The sequence below is a fragment of the Lepidothrix coronata genome, unplaced genomic scaffold, assembly GCF_001604755.1.
Source record: "Lepidothrix coronata isolate B3197 unplaced genomic scaffold, Lepidothrix_coronata-1.0 Scaffold7, whole genome shotgun sequence".
Classification (NCBI taxonomy): Eukaryota; Metazoa; Chordata; class Aves; order Passeriformes; family Pipridae; genus Lepidothrix; species Lepidothrix coronata.
The window spans coordinates 4,382,620-4,409,444 of NW_016690187.1; the positions used below are offsets into that span (position 1 = coordinate 4,382,620).

Consider the following 26,825-nt stretch of genomic DNA (forward strand, 5'->3'; position numbering starts at 1 on the left):
TCTTAAAAAAATCTGACCAGAATTTCTGAGAAATGAAAAAAATCCAGTTATCCAGTCAAAGAGAAAAGAAAAAAATAGAAAAAAAAGGAAAAATGAGAAGAAAACTAGAGAAAGGGAGAGAAAATAACGTTATCAGATTGGAGAACTTCTTCAAAAATGCCTTGAAGACAAAAAATGAAAACTACAAATAGTCTCTATTTATACTCTTTGGGTAGTTGTTTTCACCCCCTTACAAGCACCGCTGATGGCAAGTCCTTCAGCAGTTACTGCTAACTTAAGCACAGGGGAAAAAAAGTAGCCAAAATACATTTGGCAAAGGGAGGAATAAAACATAGCTGTAAACTGCTCCTGTGGCAAGTTCTGATTCAGGAGGGAATTTCAGCTCCTAGCATGCTGCTGCCCTCCCCTGAGACAGGAGAGCAAAGGCTCCCCCGCTCTTTGCCGTTCATGCCCAGGCTGCCTTCTTCAAGTGGTGTTGCCAGATTGTTGTGGAAAGGCGCGTTGGAGTAGAGAAGTGCTCTCATCTGGGGCATGTCTGGAAAACCTTTCGTTATGTAAGAAAAAAGAGATGTGCTAATGTGCACTTCGGGGGTTTTCTGCAGGCTGTTGTTCAGGAGTTACACATGGCTGTTTAATTTTATTTCTGTCTCCAAAACCATCTCTATAAATTCCTCACACATCTATCTTTAGCTACAGGGGCCTTTTGTTGCAATATGTCTTTGGTATTCATTGGGGGGGGGAAATCATGGTGAAATCAGGAATAAAATATATAAAGCATGGTAAGAATAAGCCCCCTTTCCATGGCATTCTGCCTTCTGTTGCTGCTCTAAGGGAACTGAAGCAACTCACAACCCTTTCATACCCCAAAATGCAGGACACTTGAGAAAATGCATTTGCAATTTTCTCCTTCTGCTACAATCCATCTGTGGAAAAAATTAGACTTTGGTTTCTATGTCATTTTACTGTCACTACTCACAGGCACTTGATCACCAATAACAACCATAAAAGGAGAATTTACTGCCGAAAAGCAGCAGAGCAGGCAGAGGGCAGGGGCAAATGCTTACTTTGCTCGCTTTGCAGTGGGGAGAACAGGTTTCCCTCTCCTGATGGAATCCAGTGCCCAACAGCCCAGGTAATGGATGGAGATGAGCTTGGGCCAGGCTGGCCCTGGTAGCTGAAGGTCTGGGGTGCTGATGAGTATTAGGGAACTCTCACATGGTCTGCTGTGCAGCCCTGTTCCCAGAGGAGCAAGTGATATCCCATCACACCTCGATGGCGTAGTGTCAGTCAAGGGCTTAGACACAACATGCATCGAAGAACAAAAGAGATGGTAAAAACTGGGATTAGATGGGAGCTTTGTAGCTGGGCTTTCCACTAGCATTCATTTGCACTGGCTTTTTTTTCAGCACAAAACTGAAATAAACACCTCGTTAAGCACCAGTTGTATAAAGGAGGTTGTAAGAACAGAGACCTGACCAGCCCTCCCTCACTCTCCTGGCTGTCTACATCCCTCGTTAATGAGTGATGGTCACCCTGGGACTGGCCGACCACGGGGTGGCTTTCTGACCCCACATTTTCTCAGACACAGCCTGTCACAGCCCAGCTCCTGCCTTAGCTGACGCACAAGCAAGTAAAGCTTTGCCACCAAGACTGGCCTTCAGTCTCCACTATTTGAGCACTTCCACAAGCTGACCATGCCAGCTTGCAGTAAGAGCAGTTTCTGAGGCAAACAGCACACCAAATCTGCTGATTCCTCCTTGAATACTATATAGCTAGCACAGCACCTCCTAACCCTTTCTCCCCTCAAAATATGAGCACTTGCATCTCAGTGGCCACCTAAACCCAGCAGCGCCAAGGCTCTGAGCACAATCAATGCCTGGAGGAGGGCAAGCGCTCTGCCATGCGCATGCCACACCCTGCTGTGCTTTTGCAGCAGCAGTGACCTCCCACACGGTTCTCAGAGGCAGCAATACCTATTTGGGCATGTGGGAGTAAATAGCCACTGGCAGGGGCTGGTTGGTACCCCTGAGGTGAGCTCAGCCCTGCCTGGGACAGCAGGTCAGAGAGGCAGCCACACCAAGATGGAAGAGGGAGACAGAGACAAGAGAGTGGGATGCAGCATGAAGCTGGTTGGTAGCTTTTCTCCTTAATGTGCTCTGAGAACACGAGGATGGGACCATCCCATCCCTGTTTCTCCCACAAACAAGGGCCCTGCCACTGCTTTGTTCAGAAAGATTTTCTTTCAAGCAACCCTTTGTGTCACCCTCCCGTTCAGCCGTGGCAGTGTGTCTGCTTTGTCCTGCCAGCTCAGCCATGGAGTGTTTACAAGCCTCCCTCACCCTTCCAGGCTGTGGTTCAGCTCCATTGACACCGAAGGCAACAGACTCCTCTCTCAGCTTGTGATGAATCAATTACTTCCTCTGACACTCTATTACTATAGCCCTTACATCTCCAGATTGCAGATGAAAAGACAGGCTGAGAAGGGGGACAGGGAAGGGGAGAGGTCTCCTGAGGTCCCCTTCAATTGAGTTGTTGGACATCTGAAGAAATCCCCATCTGCCATATTTAAAGACACAGAAAGATGTTTTGCTCCTGAACGGCAGAAAAATCAGAGGGTTTTCACAAAAGAAAACCTAAGAAATCAAATGGGTCAAAAAACTTCAACAAGATGCAGTGAACATAGATCAATGGTGAGTCAGTCCTCTCTGCTGATGGAGATCCCAGACCTTGTTCCTGCCCATGATTATCAGCCAAATATCAGTATTACCAAAGAGACAGTCATTACACCTCCCTTTTCACTGCAAAATAACAACGTAAATGAAACCTCACACCAACATTTACAAAGGAGGAAGGAAGCTGAGCACATGCCTCAAACTCTCATGCTGCTGGTGGAGGGGGGAGGGCCCTATTCCTTGTTGAACATCCATCAACAACCCCAGCTCTGAGGGTTCCCTGGAGGTTTCTAACGCAATGAGCACTTCCCATGCAAACACCCTGCACGCAGCACGGCCTCGGCAGGCATGAGGCTGAGCACAGGGGCTCTCCCACCACCAGTGAGCGAGCGCTGCCTGTCTCAGGAAAGGGGAATTCCACCTCAAAAAAGGGGTGCACCCTTCCTCACACCGACCACAGTGTCTTCTGTACCGCTTCAAGAAGTGACATTTGGGGCAGTCACAGAACAAACATGGAGCAGCCAACCTGTCAGTTTCTGTGCCATTTGTAACAGGACGGATACTTCAGCATAGGATTTCTGCTCTCAGACCCCACTACTTCAGGCTCTGCTTCTAGAATTCATTAAACAATAACATCTCCGCGCCTGACCCAGTGTTACTTTAAAACAACACTATACAACTGCTGTAATTGCTCGGCAATGCTGTATGTAGATCCCAAGAATTCCTTGGGATTCAGAGGCAGGAGGAAAAAAACCCAACAAAACCCCTGTAGGTTTTTCACTCTTTCTAATGATCTACTGATCTACTCACTAAGCCAGCATAAGGAAAGCTTTCTATGGTATGTTTGAACTGATATATCAAAGACAGTTGCCTAAAACATCCTAGCTGTCATTAGTGGACCATGACTACTATTAACTTATAAGGAATTCCAGGATCACTAGACTGTGCTTTGCAACATATTATTACATTGCCATTCAATGGTGGTGTGCAGCTGCTTGATTGAAAGAAAACAGAGAACTAGCCTCAGACTAAAAACTAACCTCACCCAATTCCTTCAAATATGCTCTATGCTGAGCTCTGGCCAAAAGCAAACAAATTTCTTCTGTTTTTCGGTCAGCTCTTCGCAGTCTGTTCTTTTTATTTTGCATTCATATTTAAGTGCAGAATTCACACCTAGCCAGAAAAGGCTGGGAACAAACCAGTTGCTGTCTGCAGCACTCTGACCTGCTCCTGTGTGATGCTGCAGTAGCCTTTGGAAGCGAGTGTGCATTGCACTGTTGCTACCTAGACTGGGGTTTATGCCTGCAGATGCCCAGGTCTTCTTTATAAAGCAGGGAATTTAAAGTGATTCACCAGTGCAAGAATACTAAATCAATAGCAGAGAAGGGGAAGAACCCAAATCTCACAACTCCCAGACCTGGTATTTGCTGGTGAGTCTGCCACTCCCCTGTTACAGCCTGACAATAGGGATGATATCCATTTAGCTAAGGCAAACAGGTTTTACATAAATCAATGTAAAACCTCACACTGTTTTTACTAAGCTTTGCATCTGGTCCTTAAAAAAAAAAAGGAATTTTTTTTAAAATTAAATATCATTCTGGCACTCTCCTTACATTCACTAAATCTTCTAACTCCTGCATCCAGACAGTAAATCCATGACATGGAAGAGCACTGCTAACCCCACTGTGCAACACAAAAAAAAGTAAACAAGACTCATATCCCCACAGACATTTAGGCACCTGAGACCCACCAGTTTGGGATGAGCTTCTGCGAATGGTATCACCTGGTGTCACACAGTGGGCTGGAGCACTGTTGCAAAGATAGTCAAAGGCCTCAGGCTCTGTTGAAAGCATGAGCACCTCAACACTTCGGTTAACAGGCCATTTCAGTGGGAGTGCACTACTGCTATCCTATTGCATCTGTGCTACAGGGGTCAGCAAAGATGCAAGGGGCTTAGAGCTGGAATGTGGCTTACAGTGTTCACTCAAAAAAGGCACACATTTCTGAGACTTTCAGCTGGATTCTAAACCCATTTAGTGAGGAATCACCACAACCAGCCCTGTGCTTGCTCCCTTTCCAGGTGCTGTGGAGTCCTGTTCCCTCTCTAGCTGTACAGAGAGGCTAAGAAGTGAGGACACCACTGCCACCAGCTCCTCCCCCGACAGCAGGAAGCAGGGGGAGAGGTCTCTATCTCTAGTGCTATTGTTCCCAGTGTCACCAGCTGGCCCTCAATTTGTCATCATGCCAACAGGAAACAAGGTGCAAAATGAGATCTGACTCCTATGCACCGGATGTTAGTGAACTGGCGAGACACAGGAGACCTCACGAGAGTGCATTTGGGGCCACCACCTTCTGCAGAGCCTGGAATTGGTCTGTCCCTGCAGGGAGGCTCTGGGGCACAGAGAAGCACAGCCACAGAGCAAGCAGAGATGGGCAGAACAGAAGAGAGAAGTGAACAGCTTTGAGCTGTTAACTCACGTGTCTGGTCTAATGCTGTCACAGCTAACCCATTCATTGATGTTCCATTTTGGAAAATGACCTGGGCTTGACGGGAATTGTGAACCATACAACGGATGCAGGATGGAGTTAAAGAACAGCAGAAGCTCATTTGAAGACAAGTTGAGCTGCAGTGTCATGTTACCCAGACTAAATTATTTCCTGTACATTAGAAATGTTGCTTCTGGCTACCCATACCACAAATGTATGAGCAAGCAAATGCCTTCCTTAGCATCTCATCTGTGACTTCCCCTCTCTGCAAAGTTAAACAACTCCCTCAGTGCTGCAGGAGATGTGGTCACTTCCCCTTGCATCCTAGTGAAGAACACCCCCAATCCCTGGCATTCTGTAGTGCTCCAAATGTATTTCTCCTTTTCAAGCATTTTCCCAATCTCAAGATGAACTGCATTGTTTCTAAAATGTTTACTAATAAGCTAATTATGCATACTTTTCAAAGCATTTACTAATTAGCTGTCCATAATTGCTGCCTTGTCTACTCTTAACCTTCACTGATGGAAGGATGGCTTCTTGCAATATTATGCTCTTGTCTGAAGGAGATGGCAAGAGAGGCAGGCTGAATGCTGCGGCCGCCAGCTGCCTGCCTGTCTGTGGGCACTGGGTCCGGATGCAGCTCTCCCCACCACCTGAGCAAGGAATTTGAGCCAGTATCTCTGCTGCTTTCTAGGAAGGTTGCAGAGCTGTTTTGTTTCAGTGCCCAGCTTCCTGGAAGCTCAGGAGATGGCCATGCTGCCCTAAGAGGCCTTCGCTGGCTGGCAGAGCCACATCTCGCCCTTGGTACCATGGCATGGGAACATCAGCGTGTTGCTGCCACTGTCCCCTGGCAGGCAGTGCTCTGTGAGATGGGCGCTAGAAGTGTGCTGTCTCCCCCTGCCAAATCTTGGTTCCCTCTGCCCTTCAAGTTGGGAGCAGGGGTAACTCCTGGCATGCCTGCCCTGTATCCAGCACACACCACCAACATGCTGAACTTAGTTCAACTCTCTCGGCACCACTGTGGCACTTATTAGGTCACAGTGACAACTGCATAAAATTTCCTCACTACAGTGGCCCCAGTTCCTGTTTCTGGAAACCCTCAGGGCTTGACAGTGGGAGCCAAAGTCAGGAGGAAGAGCCTGACTGCAGCTCTAGACTGTTTCCAACTTGCCATCTTCTGCCTGTTTTGAGAGTCACTGGCCCCCGTCTCCAGAAACCTTTGCCAGCATTTTGCATGTGCCACCAGAGGGGGCTGCGAGCCACGGCAGCGATCCCCCAAATCCTTCCCAGGCAGGGATCCCACCAACTGCAACCCAGCTGCAGCATGTGTTGCAAATGGCTACAGAAAAACCTGCTGGCATGGTCTGATTATCAGCCAGGCTTTTTTTAAAACAACAGTGTGCCTCTGGAGCAGATGTTATGACTCAGCTGAAAGGTCTTCTGCTTGCAGAGGAAGCCCAAGTGTGTCCACTGCAGCTTGGAGGAAGTGTGGCTCTGCTGTGTGTGTACACCAACATCCCAGCACTCAACACTCAACAGCAGCAGGGCCCAGCCTAATCCTCTGGCAGAGTCAGCTGAGTGTGGCGGGGGGTGGCACAGTCAGTAGTCAGTAGCCTCCCTCTCAGGACAGAGGTTTTAGTGGTCCAAAGAAGAGACCAGCAGCAGGAGGGTGGCACAAATGGAAAAGGTGGTTGGTCATAAATGCAATGATTCACTCATAGCTGCGGTTTCTGACTTAGATTTTCCAAGCAAGCAGCGCAGACAGAACAGCAAAATGGCAATTAAGAAAGAGTGGACAGTTCAGCTACATGGCTGCACAACCTGGGGGACAGCTGCTCCTGTTGCACACGTATTGCAAATGGTTCAGGTCGCTCCTGGGATCACAAATAAACCCTGGCATGCACAAGGCTGCCCAGCTACCACCATGCCACACAGGAAGTGGAAACATTTCACCACAGCAGCAGCATGCTCTTTTCCACTGGATGACACTTCCCTGTTCAGGGAACACATACTGATGACACAGGGCTGCACTACCCAAGCAACAGCTGCACTTGCAGCACAGAGAGGAAGAAATAGCAAGCAGCGGACTGGTACAATTATTTCCGAATAGTTCGGCAGATCTTTTATCGGAGCATCAAACTTCCCTTTTGGCTCTGTCATTACTGCTGTAGCCCCACAGCTGCAGGACAGCACAAACAATGGCCTGGATCCCATATTCCCTGTCACAGCATGCCCACCCTCCCTGCAACAGGGATCCCTGCTGGCGCAAAACAGTCACAACAGCAGAAGGAGGCCAATTTTCTTAACCTAGTGAGAAAATCCCAAAGCAAGATGCTTCCTTGGAGCACAGATAAGGTGCAGAGAAAGAGAGAGAGAGATATGTTCTGGGGCTTCAATTACACCAAATTACTTCTTTCATGATGGTGGTGGTAGAGTGCAGTTACTTCTTAAAGCAGCTGGACACAACTTAAAAATAAAAGCCCAGATGTGCCTCCAGAGAACAACAGCAACAAGCAGCACAGAGCAGCCACCCCTGGCTGCCACCTCGGGCATCCATCCCAGGCTGATGCTTCCACCCTCTAGGCTGCTGAAGCTGCTCTCTGCAGTCAGCTCCTGCTCTGGCATCTGGGCAGCACCAGGTACGCAGTTCCTTCCGGCCAGCTGCTGGCTGAAGGGAAATCACTGACGTTTCCACAGACGTCCCCAGGGTGCCTGGCACTGCACAAAACACAGGAGGAAATGCCTCCTATCCCAGAGGGAAATCTAAAGCAGATACAGGGAAAGCCAGAAGGGACACAGTAAAACTAAAAAGACTTTTGCGGGTATTTTTGTAGGCTTTTGAATGGATTTTAGGAATGTAAATGTTATGCTTCATGAGGGAGAAACTTTACCCTAATAAGGTAAAATGAAATGCTGAAAGAAGCAGCAACAGAGGAAGGGTTATGGTGTTTACCTCTGGCAGCTGGAAGCACAGACTGGCCCCACTGTTGCTCCAACAGCTGGCAGGTAGCAACATGAGAGCAGGAGGACCTTGTCTACCCACAGTCTAAGTGCCACGATGAAGTTCATCAGCCTGTCACCTTTGTGTGAATGTGCTCTATATTAATGATGAGATGTCAAAAGGAGAGCCCTGCCCTGACACTATGTCTTTGATGGTGAACTCCTGTTCCTGTTAAGATTCCCACCTGCAGCTGCAATGAGGTCTTAGCTTCTTCATAAAAAACCCTCTGACACTTAGATGAGATTTATTACTAGATGGTCACCTATTAGTACTGCTTAATGCTCAAGCATTCCACTGTGTTAATATTTGTCTCCTTCTGCTAGATCACTTGGAAAAAAAATCTCCCTCCTACCCATTTCCTTCAGGCAGTGTTTATCACACACTGTTTTCATTGTTTTGTTATGCTTCCTATCAAGCACTGCCCATGAAGCTCTTTCAAACCTACTCCTGTGCAGTGCTGGCTCGAGGGAGCAGGCACCCTAAGACAGCTTGACTCTCAGCTCACAGCTGTGGCCAGCAAAAGCTCAAGTGCACAGTGGATGAATCCTGTTTCACTAATGGCTTCCTCGTGTGCATACACACAGAAAGGGAAAGGGTGAGACCACACAGCAGCCACTTGGGAGATTGCCACAGTAAAGTAGAAAGCAGCAAAGGGACAACATCTCCAGTGCTGGGGCAGTCCTCCAGCATACATCACCTGCAGCTTGGGACCAGGCACTGCTCTCTCAGAGGCAGCAAAACATGGCAGAAGTTGTCCACAATGCTCAGAGCGAAAACTGACAGCTTCCCCCAGGTAGAAGAAAAACCAGGCAGCCATGGGGGTTTCCATCTCTCTGACCAACCTGGCTTTGCTTGCCTGAGACCAGGCAGAAGAGGCAGAAGCTGGAATCCCTCTTGCCCAGCTCAACCCCCACCCTGTACACAACATTGTCCTGGCCAGTACATATGGCATATTCTGCAGACTGCAAAGAGAGGCCTATAAAGCTTTTATTACTGTGAATTTGGGGCAACTGCATTAGCTACGAGAAAGCTATGCAGTTCAGCCTGTGCAAACAATAATAAAATCTGATGGCAACCATCATTCTCACATACACTGCAAGGCCTTGTTGTGTTCATCTATGCCCACATTAAGTCTTTCTCTACCTTATCTCCTCTTTATACACAGGCCTGATCCTGCAAAGTGCTTAACGCCTCGCACACACAGTGACTTCAGGGAGAGTTCATGGTGTTCAAAGCCTTATTAGCCCAAGCTCTATCTGTAGGGGGTGACAAGATCCCCAATGACATCAATCAGTACACCTTAATTAGAGTTTGAGGAGCTATGCTGATTTTTTGGTAGCTGAGGATCCAGCTCTGCACTTCATAACCTTCAGTACATCAATCGTCAAACCCATGCTGAATTCTTTGTTCACCACAGGACTGATTCTGAAGCCCCATAAATGCTTCCTCTGTCCCTCTGTCCTTTCTTGCAAACAGTTTCCCTCTCCATATATAACCCCCTTTTAATCAACAGGAACAGTGTGTCTAGCAAGACTGCTGTGTCAGGCTGTTTTAGGAGATCCCAAGCTCCCTCATGGTCAGGCATCCCTGCAGTTGTCTGTGGATTCCAGATTAAACACACAGGTTTATATGTCCACCGAGACCATGCTATTAACTCCGCCTTTTACAGTGCCCTTTGATGCCATTAATTATTCTTTACTAGTTGTTAATTGTTTTTCCTGGACATCTAGTTTCTAAATCACTTCTTAGGAAAAAAAAAAGGAAAATAAGCAAACAAACCCAACCCCCCAGCTTGCCAAACATAACAGAAAAAGCACTCTGGGAAGTCAGATCCAGCCCAAACAGCTCAGACCCCCAAGCCTCCAGCCTTACATGGCCCAAATCTCAGTCTCCAGCTGCAGGGTTCTCTCTGCCATACCTCTGCCTATTTACAAACCAGGAAATTGCTCTGCTCTCCCAGCATGGTTTAAAAGGAAAGTGAGGCCACTCTGACACAGAAAAACAAGCAGCCTTTTAACCAAAGTCAAGGTCAGCTTGAAAGCCAATTGGCTCTTGCTTTCAAGCTATATCAGGTAAATTAAGAATTATCCAGCGTATCATCCTATGAGTCCGAAGCAGCATCTTACAACCTCACACTCAGCAGAGGCAGCTCTTGCTCCTGAAAGGCAAGGAAATGCAGTGCTATGGGGGCTCAGGATGATGCTTGATTTCAAGTGCAAGGAAGCATGAGACCCATACTACTAGGCAAAAGCAGGAAGAGGAGGTAGCTATGTACTAGAGAGGAAGAGGAAGGCTCTTACTTGCAGTCATGTTTTTCGATTTCAAAGTGAGGGTTGAAGTTGAGAATTATCTTCTGGTTGGATTCAGGAGCGTAGATGACCCACTCACAGTTCTGGTGGGAGGGGTAGTCATTGGGGTACCCTGGGGAAGTGATGTACCCGGCATCCTTGGAGTTCAGGCGACCTCCACATGGCTGAGCTGCAGAGACACAGAAGAGAATAAGGCATTGAAACAGGTTCTGGGCATCAGCTGCACACAGCAGGTCCCACCAGACCACTGACAGGGGTGGTCTGATAAAGACCATTCTCCAGGCCATTGACGTCCCTTTGGTACTCTAATATTTGATATTAATCTCTGGGCAAGAACAATTATTCTACAGAACAAACATATGCCTTTCCCCTCCACCTCCTGCCACACTTACATACCACATTTCACACAGACCAGAAAAGAGAAATGAATGCTCTTGCCAAGGCAATTACTGAGCCATAAAGTAAGAGACAGATTGATATCAGATCATCTGGAGCTGCCTCATTTTATCCCTTCTTTTGCCTCCTTTGCAAGCTGCTCTGTGGCAGTCTCCCACAGCTGCCTCAGGAGACACCAGAATTTGGACACGAAAAATGCGATCCAGCTGCAGGAGGGGAGAAAGCTTTGCTGCTCCCAGGGAAGGAAACTGAGGCACATCAGGGATGATGGTGAGCCCAGGCCCACTCACATTGTGTGGCAGAGCTAGGGACAGCATCTGTCCCTCCTGGTCCCAGCCTGCAGCCCCATGACAGCCCCTCTCCACTTGCTGTGCTCTCCCTCCCCAACCCGCCTGCCCCAACAAACCCATCTCAGCAGACTGGCCTCCTGAAACCTGGCAAGCAAATCCAGCCATTGGAACTGCAGACACAGATAATCAGCAGTGGTGGTTTTGTGGGACTAGCCCACAAATGGCTGGCAATGGTGAGCAGAGGAAGCTCTCTCAGCTTTGGGCTAGAACAGGCTCTAGAGGGTGATTTCATAATCAAAAAAACATTTAATCTCATGAACACTGCAAATCAAATTTATTACTGTATTACTTGCTGAGAGGAAAATCTGCATCATGGGGTCACTTGATAAAGCACAACAAATCCCAACAAAGCCCCTTTTTCCATGGGGCTCCTGCTGGCCTCCCTCCCCTGCCACCACCCTGTCCCAGCACCACAGCCCTGCAGGCTCAAGGGCTGCCCACAGAAGACAGCATTGCCTCTTCACACCCAGCACAACAGGCAAAAACCACCAAAATGGGCAAAACCTCCAAAAAAACCTAAGTCCCTCCATAGGGCAGGCTGGCAGGCATACAGGGTGACCCTGGTCCTGTGTTGTGGAAAGTCTTTCCCCTCCCTGACAATAAGTAATGGGGTATAATACGGGATGCAAACCCTCGTGGGTTGTCTGCACTGTGAGGCTGTCCCCTCAGCTTCCCCACAGCCCCAGAGGACTCAGGATGCACAGAGGGTGTGAGTGGGTGTTCCCGAAGCACACATGTGCGTGCTCTCAGATGGAGCCTGAGGCACTTCCCAAACCCCCAGGGGAGTCAAGGCACAGAGAAGCATCACTCTTGGCGTAGGAGAGTAACCACACAATCCAGATCCCATCAGCTCTGTGAGCCAAGGGTCTCCACAGTGCTCCCCACTGCCTTGGTCCTCCAGGATGTTCCAGTCCTTTCACTCACTACAAAGCCCCAGAATGACCCTGGAAAAGCAGAGCGGTGCAGACTCATATGGGCTAAACCCCATGCTGCGGGTCTGGCTCTGTTCCTCTGCCATGGGGTGTGACAGGCCCCAGGGGTGTCCCCTGGCAGATTGTCACAAGTCCACCCACTCTCAGTAGGGACATCCCAGCCTGCCTTCAGACTACCTCTTGCCAGAGCCAAGGCGAGCAGCAGGAGTGAGGCAGGACCCCTCAGCGGTAACGCTTCCTCAAAAAAAAAAAAAGCACTTTAAATAAACAACCTGCTGCCTGTACGCTGCCTGCAGAAAATGCACGTGTCCTGTGTGAAAAAAAGGGCAACAGGAGGGCCCTTCATGGGGCAGCAAGGCTTCCTTTGACATGAAAAAGCACTGTCTCAGTTTTCTCCATGTTTTTCATGCCCTCTAACACATTCTTTCTTCAAAATAACTTTCTTCTCACACACCCAAAGGCAGCTCTGCAGCCTTCCCTTTTTTCTTAAAATAATCCTGCAAGTATCCTGAAAAATATGAGAGGAAAAATCACAACACTGCCACGATGAGCTGAGAATACCAAAAAACATCTGGTTTTGTTCCACAGGAGAGCTTGCTCAACACACAAACATTTACAAACCTACGTTCTTGCACAAATCGCTTCTCTCAGCAAGGCATATTTGCCCACACGTGTCTATGTGGGTTTGGAGGGAGAGAGAGAAAGAGACATTCATATGGAAAGAAGAAATTCACGGACTTGTTGACATCAATGTACAAATAGACGTGTAATTCACACTTCACTCATGTGCGCACTTTCACACCTTCTCATAAAAATTCACACCTCGTTTGCACACATGTCCACCCCCTCCAGCAAAGAAAAATATTCAAGCTGCAGATTATTTTTCTTGGAAAGGGCAAAGTCTCGAAACAATGAAAATACAGTCAATCCTTCCACACCTCATCATCCCCTCCCTGTCTCTCCAGCTTTCACACACATGCTACCCGCTAGGCTGATACCACCAACATCACCCCCCATTCAGAAGCTGCTAGCCCCTTACTCACACTGGATACCGTGAATACCCTGTGAGCCCTTGCAACTCAACCAGTTGGAGGGGAACTGCCATGTTAACAGAGGTGTCAGGCTCCAGCTTGCTCTAGCTCTTCCCTAACAAATGAACTCAGGAGTAGAAACAGAATTTTACACTGACCTTGAAACTTCTCCCTTACCCTCCAAGGCCATCACAGTGCAGCAGGACCAAGCTAAGGAAAACCCTAGGCTTGATCCTAATTTCAAGTCAGCTTGGTGCCCAATCAAAGCATTGGTGCCAGTGAGGACAGCCTGAGTGAGAGGGGCTAGAGCCCAGCTCTCTGGAACTGAGATCTCTCCAGCAAAATGGGACAAGAAGGTGAAACCACTGAGTGAACAGGAACACCAGCCACATCCCTCAGGTGTTCAGATACCACCAGGAATATGTCACCATCTTTCTGAAGCAGGGAAAGTCTCCTGCCAGCAGGAAAGCTTATCTGTATCACTGAGAGGAACAGATTTTGTCCTCTCATTCATCCATCCACAGGAAGATCCAGAGAAATGAAAGGGGCTACTTTAGTACAGCACAAAAGCATACCGGGGAAGCCAGGGCTTCTTAAAATTATCTGAAGAGGCAAAATGACTTTAATATCTCTGTAATTGTTCTGTCAGGCCTTTCCTCTTTTGACTCACTGGTATCCAGCAGATGAACACTTGCAACAACAACAACAACAACAATAAAAAAGTCTATCACTATGCCCACTGATGGGCAAAGGGTTTGCCTCAACAGTAATGCCAACCACTGTCTTTCTGTATAAAATATAGCCTATTTAGTACACAGTAGAGAGTGAGTGCCATGGCTACGACTCCGACTGTATGCTCTGGAAGCAAGACGTGCTTCATAGCTAATGGGCTCTGGTAGCTTTTGCCAGCCCTGAATTCACTTAATAAAATTAAAATTAAATTCTGAAGTACAAGCCAAGCCTGCCAGGTGCGTGGGACATCCCATTGCTCAGTAAGCAAAATGTAGGCACTGAAAGCAAACTGTTGGAGCCCCTGCCAGTCCGCAAAGTGGAGGGGCCAGTGAAGTTCTGTGCTAATGGCAAGGCCACAGGAGAGCAGCAGGGCTCCTCAATGGAGGCTATGGAGGTTGACACTCCCAGGCAGTGGTGGAGCAGGCTACGTTCAGGATGGAAGATCTGCAGATCCCCTCTTTTGTTAAGGATCACCACATAACTCATCCCTGCAACCCTCTCCTTGCAGGACCATTTCAACAGGGTAACTACACCAGATGATGACAACCAAGCCATAGGGATGGGAAAAGAAGACCTGGAGAAGTTCACAAGGGGTGGACTCCTGCAAATGCTGCAGTGTACAGTGAGCAACTCCAAAGTTTCCCGTGGAGAAGGGTATCAGCAGTTGAGTTCCTCAACCTTTGCAAGGGGCAGACACCTCTTTCTCTGCCCTAAACTGCTGAAGACACCCAGGCTGATGAAGTCTCCTCCTGCCTCCCCTAGGCAGCAACAAGCAATCATCACTCAGGGGACCCAAAAAATAACAGCCAGACCCCAGGAACCTTCACCCACACTTGGGTTTTTTCAGCTCTGCAGCTCATCAGGTGCATGCTGAAACCTTGGGCTAGGAGCAGGGCATTCTCCTACTTAAGTTTCCTGCCGATTAAACCCCTCTGAATTTTCCTCACCCCAGGAGAGCAGGGCTCACTGTTATTGTTGGACCTTCCACACAGAAACTAAAGCCAACTCTGCCTGTAACAAAAATAATCATCACCAGAGAGGTCTGTTTCACAACAAACACACATACTACAGCCTCTCAGAGCTTGTAGTGTCCAGCACAAAACTATCACATGTTTTAATCCGCTGAGTTCAGTTTACTTTGGGATGTCATTCAGGGCTGTGCACAAAACTTAAGGTGTTCTGGATGCCTTAGCAGCAAGCAGCAGCATCACTGTGCTGCTTGAAAAGAGCAGCCTTCGAGGATAGCAAAGGAGCAAGGGAGAGAGACCCTGTGAGTTCTACAGCAGGCAGATGCACCAGCTAACCTTGTCACTTCTCTTCCCCACACGAGGCCCTCCAGCCCAGCTCCACACTCTCATTCAACCAATGCACAAGATTTCCGTGTCCCAGGATTCAGCACTGGGCAGAGGAGATTTGCCCTGCCAACCCTCCAACAGCAAAGCAAAATATGGGTCCTGGCATGCATGACCCACTGCTCTCAGAGCTGCTGAACTTGGCTTGAGCCCTTGTGCAGGAAACCCTGTGTTTCAGTCCAGTTAGAGTAAAACAGCTCTTCAAGAGGTAGAGTTTTTCAAGGTCCATGTGTGTCCAAGCACTTTGCCAAATCCCAGTATGGAGGAGACAAACAGACCTCTTCTGCCAAGGATTCATTACCGTTAATGTTTATTCTGCCTCATTCTCTGAGCTCTGACCCTGGCTGGACACAGCTAATATGGCAGAGGCTCTCGCCCCAAACTACATGGCACAACTTTTGCATGAGGCATACAACTTTTGTATGAGCCCCTGGATATAAATGATACTGCTTAGCAATTGGCCAAGGAGAGAGACACAGTGCAGAGGAAGCTAATGAGATTAGTTATTTTATCCCCAGTAGCATACATCATTTTAGCAGAAGCGTGTTTGCTTTGGATTGTAAGATAAAGCTTCAAAGGCTTCCTGAACAAATTAATGGACAAACACACCCAAACAACACAAAGCACTTACACGCACATTTCATTCCAGAACACTACCCACATCCACATCTTGGGATTTCACACAACCAGAGAAAGTCCCCTGAACATTTCATTGAGTACTTTTACCAGTTTAACTAAAATTTCACTTAAAAGTAGAGGCATGGCAAAGCAGAACTTAAAGACTCCTTTTGTGATTTGAACTAGGATTTTGTTCAGCTCGAAGTGTCTCAAGCCTGTCACGAGACAAGCTCATAAAAACACTGACTGGGCTTAAGCAAGAAAGGAACGCGCCAATCCATCAGTTGAGGAATGCAACCATTTGACTGCTTCCTAAGGCAACTGGGAAGGGATGCAATATATTCATTTTATAGTGCTGGACAGCAGTGAAAGGGGAATGCCGAAAAGCTCACCAAATGGAACATTTTAGCTGTGAACCTTCGCAAAACGGAACATTTTAAATTATTTTTAAAGAAGAGAGTGTTGAAGCAGGGAAGAGAGAGGAGGAGATTTGGAGACTTCTGATACCTGCACTTTTTTTGCCATGTTAATCCACAAAAGAATTAAGTGGAAACCTGAAATAGAGACCTACTCAAGCTTCACCGTGGAAAATGAGAGGGCCAAATCCTGCATGCAAATCCAGGTAATTCGCTTTGAAATCACCGGAATTCAGCTGATTTCCACCCTTGCGGTTCTGGACAGCCTTCCAGGGGCTGACATCACTTTGTACCACTTGAGCCAGTGACAACCTTGACCTTTAAATGTCCATCCTGTCCACCCCTTCTCTTTTATCTTTGATGAGATTTTATATCCTGTTTTTACATGGTGCCACCTTCACTAACTTTATTATTTGTCATCTTATATCACAGACAAATGCAATTCCAATAGGGCAACCACCTTAATAGTGTTAGCCTTATATAGATACATGTGCACACAATTCTCCCAGCTTGCCTGCGAATGTAATTGGTGGGTCTAGAATTACAACTCCTGGCTGCTCCAGTAATCATTCCAGAGAGCATGCAAGTGTGTGCGTGCATATGCAAGGGAGGAGGATAACTGCATTTTGAACTTGGAGAAATCCTTCCTGCCTCTCCTGCCTCAGTGTTAGGCTCCCAAGGGTTTGAACTCTCATGGAAACACACTGCCATCTCCCAGGAAGAGGTGGCAGCTTTAGGAGACCTTCAAGCTGCAGGTCAGGCAGTTTCTGAAGAAAACTCGCCAATACTGTGGGCAGGGAAGCAGATTCAGGGAAGCTTGAAGGCTTTTTGCATGGCAGCCTGCCACCCTACCTTATAGGATACATTACGAAAAAAATATGAAGATGAAACAGTTTGCTGAGCCATCCCTGTGAATGCTGCCAATAACAGACTGGTTTGAGGGCCATGGAGACAAGAGACATTTCTAGTAGCACACATGAAAAAAAAGATTCACCTAGGATTCCTCTCTAAAGAGCTTCAGGCTTGATGAAAGGTGTTCAATGCCTCTGAAATACTAATTAGTATTATTATTACAAAAATTCTAAGAAGAAAAAAAAGCTTATCTCATCTCTCCCCACACCCTCACAGCTTCCTCACTTTGAGTCATCTGTCAGGGTCCTGACATTCATCCACTCTGAAACTGAATCCTGCTTTTCCCCACCAGGCAGTGGCAGTTTACTCCAGTCTCTTCCCAAGGCAACTGGCAGAGCCCCTCTGAATCCCACAACACCCCTAGCTTGGCCCTTCCTCCCAGGGGCCCTGTTGGCGCCTTGGCTGCAGTCAGCCCCACGGACGGGACAGGAGGGGAAGCAGCACCTTTGGAGCCACCTGGGGAGAGCCCCATCGCAGCTCCCTTCACGCACGCTGCTGAGCAGCAGTGGCTTCGGCCTTTTGACAGCTTGCTCAAATCCAGCTACTGCTGAGCCTCACTACTAGCACCGAACTCATTGCATATTCTGGCAAGTGCAATTCTGGCAAGTGTTTTAAACACATTGTTACCTGCTGAACACATATTCAGCAGTAAAACAGAAAGAGAGGAAAGTAGGAACAAGCTTGGGGGTGCGCATGAGGGAGAAAGTTGCTGAGGGGCTCTGGGTGTGTCAGGGAGAGTGCAGGGAAGGGAAGGATGCAGAACCATGTGTGTGTGGCAGGCAATAAGGCAGTTTCCCCAACTGGAGGGCCTCTGTGTGAAAGAGGAAAGGTAGAGATCTGTAAGCCTATGAAGAGAAGAAACCAGGGAGACTGTGTGTGTGTATGTGTCTACATGCACAAGGGAGTAGGGTTTTCCTCCCTCCTCTTCTCACACACATCCTTTAAAAACCAGGGCCCAAAGGAGCCTTTCAACAAAACGTAAGCGGAGTAAAAGGACAGCGTCCTTTTGGCTTCACCATCTGCCTAGGAGAGACATAGAGAAAGGCAGCTGTACAAGCCCTACACAGACAGCACTTCACAGCTAGGGGTGACCCACCAGAACAGCTGGGCAGATGTTCTGCCTTTGTCTCAAATGCACGGAGAGAAATGACGGCAGGTTTCAAAGACCTGGAGCCCTTTTTCTTTGACTCATCAAGTATGAAGAAAGAGGAAGAAGCATTCAGACAAAAAGTCCCTACAGCCATCCAGCCCTACAAGTAATACTTCAGGCTATTCTGCATGCCAACTTGCTGTTTGTACCCCCTTTTCTGACCTGTTTGGGAAGCGGCTGCTTCACCAAGGCTGTGGTTGGAGCCTGCACCTCCCAGCATTACCCTAGCTGTCCTCCCCAATGCATTTCATGGGCACCACTTGCACATAGAAAGGGTTACAGATCCAAGTTGTGATTCCAAGTGTTTGGCCCTGTGCCTGCCGATCTCGTGCTGACAAACCTCTCCGTGTCTACTCTTGTGTCTTTTCACTGCACAAGCATCAAACCCGGCTCAGGATTTGGCCTTCTGAGATTGCGATTTGGCTCAGACAGGGAGCAGGCTGACCCTTTGATTCTAAGTGTGATTAAAACCACGCTACTGTAGCGCTAAGCCGCGTGCAACACTGTTAGCAACAGCCCTGATTTATGTTGTTGCTAGTATTGCGGTTTCCACCAGGGTGTAGACAGGGATTTTGAAAATAGCCCTGCTACCTCTTTGTCTGTGTGTGTATTATAATTAGAAATGTGTCAAAGGGCTGTTACAGAGTGAGGATAGAGCTGGAAACGTTCACACCCCACTTCTGCCCCCACCTCTGTGCTGACACCATCAGTCCCAGCTTGGGTGTGTGCAGGCACATCAGCTCTGCACACTTCCCGGATTAGACAACTGTATTCCCGAGACCCCATGGGGACACAGTGGTGGTGACTTCACCACACAATGGAGAGCAAGTTTAGCAGCTTCCAGTTTGCTCTCAGGCTGCTGCAATCTGCCCCAACCATCACGGCTAAATGACAACTTTTTTTCTATTTCGATTTCAGATAGGATCATGGGTCTCAGATGTAGACGATTTATTTTCCTAGCACAGCTGGTCTGTCAGAGGTCACATAATTTGGCAGCAGTCCCAGTGCTTAAAAATTAATTTTTCCTTATTAATACAACTGGGGGTCCCACAGGATAGGATCCCAGCCTTATCTGAACCTGACAGCTTCCTAAACCCCATGAAGGATGCTTTCTCCTCTCAGGCTATCTGCAGTACAAGGCCACCATGTCCTGGAGCCTGGCGGCACTGGAGGTTTCTGCTAGGAAACCAACCCACCCCCTGCCTGGAGCAGCATGCTGCTGGGACGGGAAGCGCTGCCTTCTCGGGCCCAGCAAAGCGGGTTGCTTTCTCATTTTAACCTTCTAAGCCTTGCATGAGGTACCAAACAGAGTAGGTACTGGGAAGGAGGCTGAGGGGGCAGAAGGAGCACGGCAAGGAGATGAGAAGCACCTCTGTAGAGCCCTCTGGGACCAATACGCATGCCTGTCACTCCAGATACCACACACCATGATTTTCTGCAGCAGTAAAATTAGGAAAACAAAATGCACCATCCTAACCTGGGTCAGAGCCCCTCACTGAGCTTGTATCAGTCGTTTTCAGCGATGTTCCTGACAATTATCTGATTCCTAGTTTAAAAAAGCTTTTGTTCCCAGTAAGAGCTGAGTTAATAGCACACGGGCATAAGGCACTACACTCAATGCTTGCGTGGGTGTGTGTGTGCATGTTTGTATGTGTGGCCGTGAGCCTGCTTGGCAGCAATTTGTTTTGGTCCCCCTCCCCACCTTGCTACATCTCCTAAGTAATGACTAAAAATACTAGCTTTTAAGTAAACTATTTGGAAGGCTTCAGAGTGAGCTTTGCTCGGAGCTGCATAAACATCATCTGAACGGCTCAGTACTTGGGTCACTCAAATCTGTTACTTTCTTACTTCATTTCTTTTTACGGGAAAATGAATAACACACAGCCATCCAGCCTTCAGATTTATCTTCCCGGGTCTCCCACCCACTCTCCTCCATGGTTATCTCAGGGTTTGCTTGGCTACATACAAATTGGCAGCTGCCCTGTTTATCTCTTACTATAGAAATATTGCATGAGGGTTTTTTCCATGTGGATTATCATATTATTGTCTATTAAAAACGTCTCCCCTCTCTACTAACCTCCCTTAGGGAACCTAAAGAGGGACTTTCATAATGGGGGAAGGCTTTCAGATACACCAGACTGAAACATAAATCCTTCTACCTCTGGCATGTTTTCCTTCCTAGGCTGGCTAATTTACTGGAGCTGAGTGTAGCCTGTTCGAGGTTTGCGTCCCATTACCCCGTACTTTTGCTCGCTGTGCTGGCAACAAAGTCATTTGACCGGGTTTGCAGCCACACAACATCTCGGCAAACAACCGCTGGTGTCAGCCGCAGGGAGACAACTTCCTTGCTGGCTCCAACACCATGTGATGCTCTGCTTAGCCGGGAAAACCCCGCGTTCAAATAAACACTTCTTACAGTGACTGAATGGCCTCAGAGATGTGGTTGGCTCATAAAACCCTTCCTAGTTAGAAGTCCTGATGCCGGACTCACTCCAAGATATAAGGAGGTGCACGGATGGACAGAGATACACTCGAGCTCAGCAGCCAAAGGGATCGCAGCCAGGCTGTCCAGTGCACCCTCAGGAGCCAGCTTCAGGTTACAGCCCGATCTGCCACAGCACAAAACCCACTCCAGTAGACCAGACACTGCAACAAGGGCCCTCTGAAAAGACTGTTGCACTCAGCAAGTGCCTCCTAGGACACTGTCCTTTCTCTTCATCCCATCGAGTGCCTATTTGTTTTCCCACTTGAACAAAAGATGGGATTTTTTCTTTCCTTTATAACCATAAGGAACGAGGTGATGCCAACGGGCAAGCGAATGTGTGTCGGGAACGTCTGTGCTTCGCTGCTGCAGAAGAGAGGGATTTTCTCAGGCAACAGAGACTCTCCCACTTCCCTTGTCAAGGGGGAGCTGCTGGCCACGGAGCTCCGGGGCAGCAGAAGGCAGAGAGGCAGGAGAAAGCACACCGCACTGCCATCATCTAACACTGCTCGGGTCAGACCGCGGCTCAGGGCCCTGAGCCATGTCCCGAGGCCCCGACTAACGGGAAGGCAAAGCCGCAGCTCAGCAGCTGCTGGCTTGGCACCACCGTCCTGCCAGGAAGCTCCTGGGCTGCTGAGCGCAGAACTAGCCCCCAGAGAGCAGTGGACGGCATATCCTTTTCCTCTAGGGACTACTCCAGGTCGGGACCCCGCTGCCCCCATTAGCCAGACACAAAGCCAGTGTCCGGGGAGCACAGGGCCCAGCCTCAGCCTGCTCCTCTCCTGTCCCCATGCCGAATCAACGCAAAGACCGGGGCTTCATCCCAGCGCCTCCTGACAGCCCAGCCTAGCTCTTCAGCGAAGACCAGAAAAAACACACTCACGCCCCAAAACCTGACACGAAACCGCCTGGTCCCGGGACAGCCCGGCGTTTGCAAAGTAAGTGCAGGTCCCGCACGTACTGCGGGCAGCCGTTCCCGGGGGGGCTGCCCGAAGGGTGCCACCACCGCTAAGCTTCGCCCGCTCCCAGCGCAGCCCTGCATGGCTCCGGCTGCCTGCTCCCTACCAGATGATTTTGATTTCTCACCTAAAGTTTCCCGAGGTTGCAACCGGGCACGCGGACGCGAACATCCGGATGCGGGTGTCCGGGATGCGGCTGGTCCCTACTGCTTTCCCACCCTTCCCCGCAGTCTCCCACCAAACCAGTACGCAACTTTCCAATGCGGCTCCGTCCCCTCGCCCCTTACGCCGGGCGATAGGAGCCGCGCGGCTACAACCGCTGCGTGCTTTACCAGGGGGCTGCGGCATCCCCGCCCCGCCGTACGCACGATACCCCCCAAAACCCAAGCTGCGAAAGCTGCGTGGTGCGGCCAATCCTTCATGTATTCCCTAAATTTATTCCCACGCAAAGCGTCTATGCCTGCGCCCGAGACCGCGCCCGGGCACCCAAAAGTTGGGCGGACGGGAAGGGTTCCCTCGCCCACCCGCAGCTGGGAACATCCCTCGTCCCGGAGGGCGCCTTACCTGTCTCTGCCGTGCCTCCGGCGGCGGGCAAGCACAGCCCTAGAAATCCCCACGCGAGAAGAAACGTATCCATCCTTCGGAACAAATTATATTTAAAAAAAAACCACCACCGAACCCACAACACACGACCCGAGGCTGCGGGGCCGGGCTTCGCCTCCCTACCCCGGGCGCGCCGCGCCGCGCCCCGCGTGGGCGCCCCACTGGCGAGGGGCTCCGGCGGGGCTCAGCGAGGGGCGGCAACGCTCCCCGGGCCGGGGCTGCGGGGCGGGCGGTGCCGGCGGAGCGCCTCTCCCCTAGGGCGACCCGCGGGGCCGGCGCCTCGGCATCCCCCGGGGCGCGGCGGCGGCGGTGCGGGCTGGGGCGCCGTCTGCGCCTCCTCTCCCTCCCCGCCGGCGCCTCGCAGCCTTTTCAGGCAGGGCGGCATGTGGCTGTCAGCGCCGAGCGCCGGCACCGCCCCCCGCGCCCCCCCCCGCCCCGCCCGCGGACACCGCGGGGGCCCCGCAGCGCCGGCGCGGGGGCAGCGCGGGGCGCGGAGCGGCCCCGGGGAGCCGGGCGCGTCCCGGTTGCGCTGCCGTCCGCGGGTGCCGCCGGGCCCCTTCCATCCCCGCAGCGCAGGCAGGAACCAAACCCGATGGAAATAACGGCAAAAGAGCCGGCTGTGCGAAGGGAGACACCCAGAAATTGTCGGATGGGGGAGCATCAGGACAAGGATTGTCCCTGCTCGCGGGCTTCCGCCGCTGCCGGCCGAGACCCAGGAGCGCCGAGCCTCCGCCAGAGCCGCCTGCCAGAGCAGGGAGCGGGAGCGGGAAGCACACGCTGCCTCGCTCCTGGCACCCGCGTTGCGGTGCAAAGGCTGCTACCACGGACAAATGCAAACCCGCTCCGGGACTGCACCGCAGTTGGTTTTCACGCTCCAAACCCGTTTTCTGCAAGATGCTCTTTAAAAACACAAACCGAGAACAGCGTTCACATAGTCACCCTAACACTGCTCAAAAAGTTTGTTCGCCTTTGACTTGAGAAGGTTAGGAGTCTCCGCCCGGGCTGGAACCGCCGGGATTTTGCGTTTACTCGTCTCTTAAATTCACAGACCGCAACAAGCTGAATGGTACCTGGCAAGCTGGGGCTAACTCACACCTCCATGCTGTTTGAGAGGTGAAATTTCAAAGCACAGAAGTGAAATGAGTCCTAAAACCCAGCACCAAAAAGCTGTTTAAAAGCAAATTATGTATGTTTTTGATCAGTCCTTAGATTGTAGATTCCAACTTTCAAATAAACAGTAGACAAAAGGATTAAAGCTACGTTATCTCAGTTTTTTTAAGTTGGTAATTAGTGAAGAGATACTGGCATGTGGCAGAAGTGAGATACATCATTGTGTGGGTGAGAGGGAAAGTAAGAACGTTTCACTGGTATTCATTTAGGGTGATGAGACTAATTATTTTGTACTCTGCTGTCTATCAGTTATGGGTAGCATCACCAGCTCACGTCAATGAAATCACGATGCCAACCTGTTTAAAGTGCATTCACACGACACAAATGCATTGAGTTCCTCTGAGGCCAGTGGAAGTTCATTGACAGCAACAGATTTGGCCTGACAGACAGATCTGATATTTCAGCCGTTACCCCGAGGGCTGTAGCATCCGTCTTCCTTCTCTGTGTTTTGATACCTGATTTTGCATCTTCTGTGTCTCAAATGTGCTCCAAAACCTGCTGAAGTCAATGCAAAGCCAGTGGCAACAGAGTCTACTGCCTTATGTATTGTATTTTGACTTTGAATTATGCAACTATTATTTACTACTCGCTTATAGTTAGACTACTATCAAGCTAGCGAAGTGTGATTTTTTGTGTGTATAAATAGCCCTTGCAAACCATAACACAGATATCAGAGCGTAATATAAACCCACAGCATGAATCATTCCTCTCTTAAGACATGCATGGAAAAGGAAGAGGTTACCAGGCCCCATCTCACATGCGATAGAGCACAGGGGCAGTAGTTCTCCCCTTATGTTCAGTTTCCCCCGATTAAGGCCAATAGAAGAGTGCAAACGCAACCTTGAACTGATAACAGCTCTTGATCTGATATTGAGTGAAGAGAAGATAACCCTAGGAAAGAAAATGGTGATGGGAAATGAAGTTACCTGCTGCTCCACAGAGGTTTCTCTCAGCTGTTTTTCAATACCTCTCTACAAATCCAGCCTTCTGTTTTAGTGTCAGATCTCACGTTTCCTCTCCCCAACATGTCTCTGTCAGGAAAGGCAAGGCACAACTAAAGTACCGGCCAGTGAGACTGCAGTTTCTACCACTGCAGGTGTTAAGGACAGGATGATAATAGAGCTGGTGACACCTACTAGTCCAGCTTAGGTACAAGAGTGTCAAAAATACTCCTTTGGGGAGCATTTAAGACTCTGATCCTCTCTCAGGTTTGAAGGCACTGAGCACAAGGTGATGCTATGTACCTTGAACTTACCTCTGCCTGTTTCCAGGGGCAGCTGCTGCTGCTGCTGTGGGCATTGCTCTGTGCCCCAAGCAAGGCTGGACCTCATCGGCTCTCTGTGCTGGGAAGTCCTGCTTCTGCCAAAGGGCTCAGGACTCTGGTCACTGTTCAGTTGTCCTGTGGGTATTTAAAAACCACAAGTAAGTGCTCACCCAACCCATCGGGAACTGCAGCATTTTTCCGTGTCTGTATGTCAGAAACATCCACAAAACCTCACTGAAAATGAGACAGTATGTAATTTAGTGGTACTGTAATATTTAATGTACCATCTGCATTAAATTTGGTTGAAGGAATTTTGCAGCCCAAGCATTAGTCAGAGCTGTGACGCGCAGTGAAATTTATCCCATCTCTCCTCCCCTCCAGAAGAAAGCCTTTGCCTCCTCAAATGCTGTCTAGTTCCCTGCTGCTGACCTGAGGGCCTGCATACCTGGGGTTTTCCCTGGCACACTACAGCTCTGCTCTTCTCTTCCCTTTAATTGCAGCTCCTTTTAAATACTGATCATACAGCCTCATTTATTTTCAATCACAGCTTCCTTTTTCTAAACGAGTCCTTCTCTCCCCATGAACTGACCATCAGGAGGTGTCTGTAAAGCAGGAAAACCCCAAGTTTTTCCTTAGAGCCTTTCTCAATCCTGATTTAAAATAAAACACAATTAAAACCAAGGCGCCATGTATTCCCATAACCTTCTCTGGGCTCCAGAGTAGCTGGACAAACAGGGTGTCTCCCCCAGTTTTATGTCAAAACATACTATTTCCAATGCAGATCTTGACAGCCTTCCAGAGAAAACAACACGGCAGGACTGAAACAGGGTTAGGAATGAGAGCAGGGAAAAATGATACCCGGCCCAGATAAAACCGTAAGTATTGTCAGTCAGCAGGAGAGCAGGGACTCAAACATTTTTGGCAGGGTATCCAAGGAGCGGGAGCGCAGGGCATGGGGGCAGACAGCATGGGTTGTCTCCCAACTCCTCACAGGACCGCAGACTTTTTGTTGCAGTTTTCCTCCTTCAGACAGTGCTTTGAGATCCTCAGCTAAAAAGCTCTAAGTGCATCATATAAAATGTTTTTATTAGTCTATCAGGTGCATGATTACAAGATCTTGTTTTATAGCCACAAATAGCCAATAATTACCTTAGCATCCCATTAGCCCTAGTTTTCAACCAGACTATTTACTGGGGAATTTGTCCATACTCAGAAAGCAGTCCAATATCTCAACTTGTAGAGAGCAATTTGGCACATTGCATTCAAGTCCATAAACTTCCAGTCTGGAGGTGGCTTAATTAACAACCTGCTCTGTTAATTTTTCATGGGGAGTACAATGTCTGCTAATCTGCTAAGCAGCGGCTGCAGAGCAAGCCCAGAGGCTGCCCCTTCAGCTCTGGGGGTACTGTAGCAAGCAAGTGCTTGCCCACCCCATTACTGCCCACCCCATTACTGCCCACCCATTCCCACTCCTGTCCATCTCATTACTGCCCACTCACCCCGTTATTGCTCCTCTCCTTATAACATGTCCTCCCCCATTTTTCCAGCTGCCAAACTGTCTGCGGGGCATCAGGGAGCTACTTTCTCCCCTTGGCTCTCCTGCTCACAGATATTTTGTGCAGGAGGAGCATTGCTGCTGTGCAGAGGCTACTCCAGTGCTCAGGCTGTCCAGCTGCAGTGTGGCCTGAAGCTCAGGCAGCCATGTGGGGCCCGGGCCAGTACTGCCCTGCTGCAGTGCCAGGAGCTGGCAGAGGGCTCTGGGGAGGGTAGGAGAGCAGCACTGCTGCAGGGAAAATGAGGGGAGTGCTGAGACAGCCAGGAAAGAAGAAATGGAAAGAAGGAGGGAAAAAGCAGAAGTAAAAGGAGAGAAGAGTGGAAAAGGGAGGTGTCAAAAGAAACGAAGACGCAGAACAAGGGGATGGGGAAAAATTAATAAACAGCAGAAAACAAGGAGGAGTACAGAGGAAGCAAACTAATGGAGTTAAAATC

General features: G+C 49.2%; 1 protein-coding gene across 3 annotated transcripts in view; it reads right to left on the reverse strand.

Annotated features, from left to right (window-relative positions):
• Nucleotides 1-22,518, reverse strand: part of NRP2 (neuropilin 2) — an 88,330-nt gene extending 65,812 nt beyond the window's left edge. For all 3 annotated transcript variants that reach the window (XM_017837834.1, XM_017837828.1, XM_017837842.1), the window contains exons 1-2: nt 22,364-22,518; nt 10,461-10,638 (exon numbers count right to left, since the gene is read on the reverse strand). In XM_017837834.1, coding sequence (XP_017693323.1) covers nt 10,461-10,638; nt 22,364-22,436 — 251 coding nt within the window. In that variant the 5' untranslated portion in view covers nt 22,437-22,518. The remainder of the gene's footprint in view (nt 1-10,460; nt 10,639-22,363) is intronic.
• Between the last annotated feature and the right edge of the window lie 4,307 nt (nt 22,519-26,825).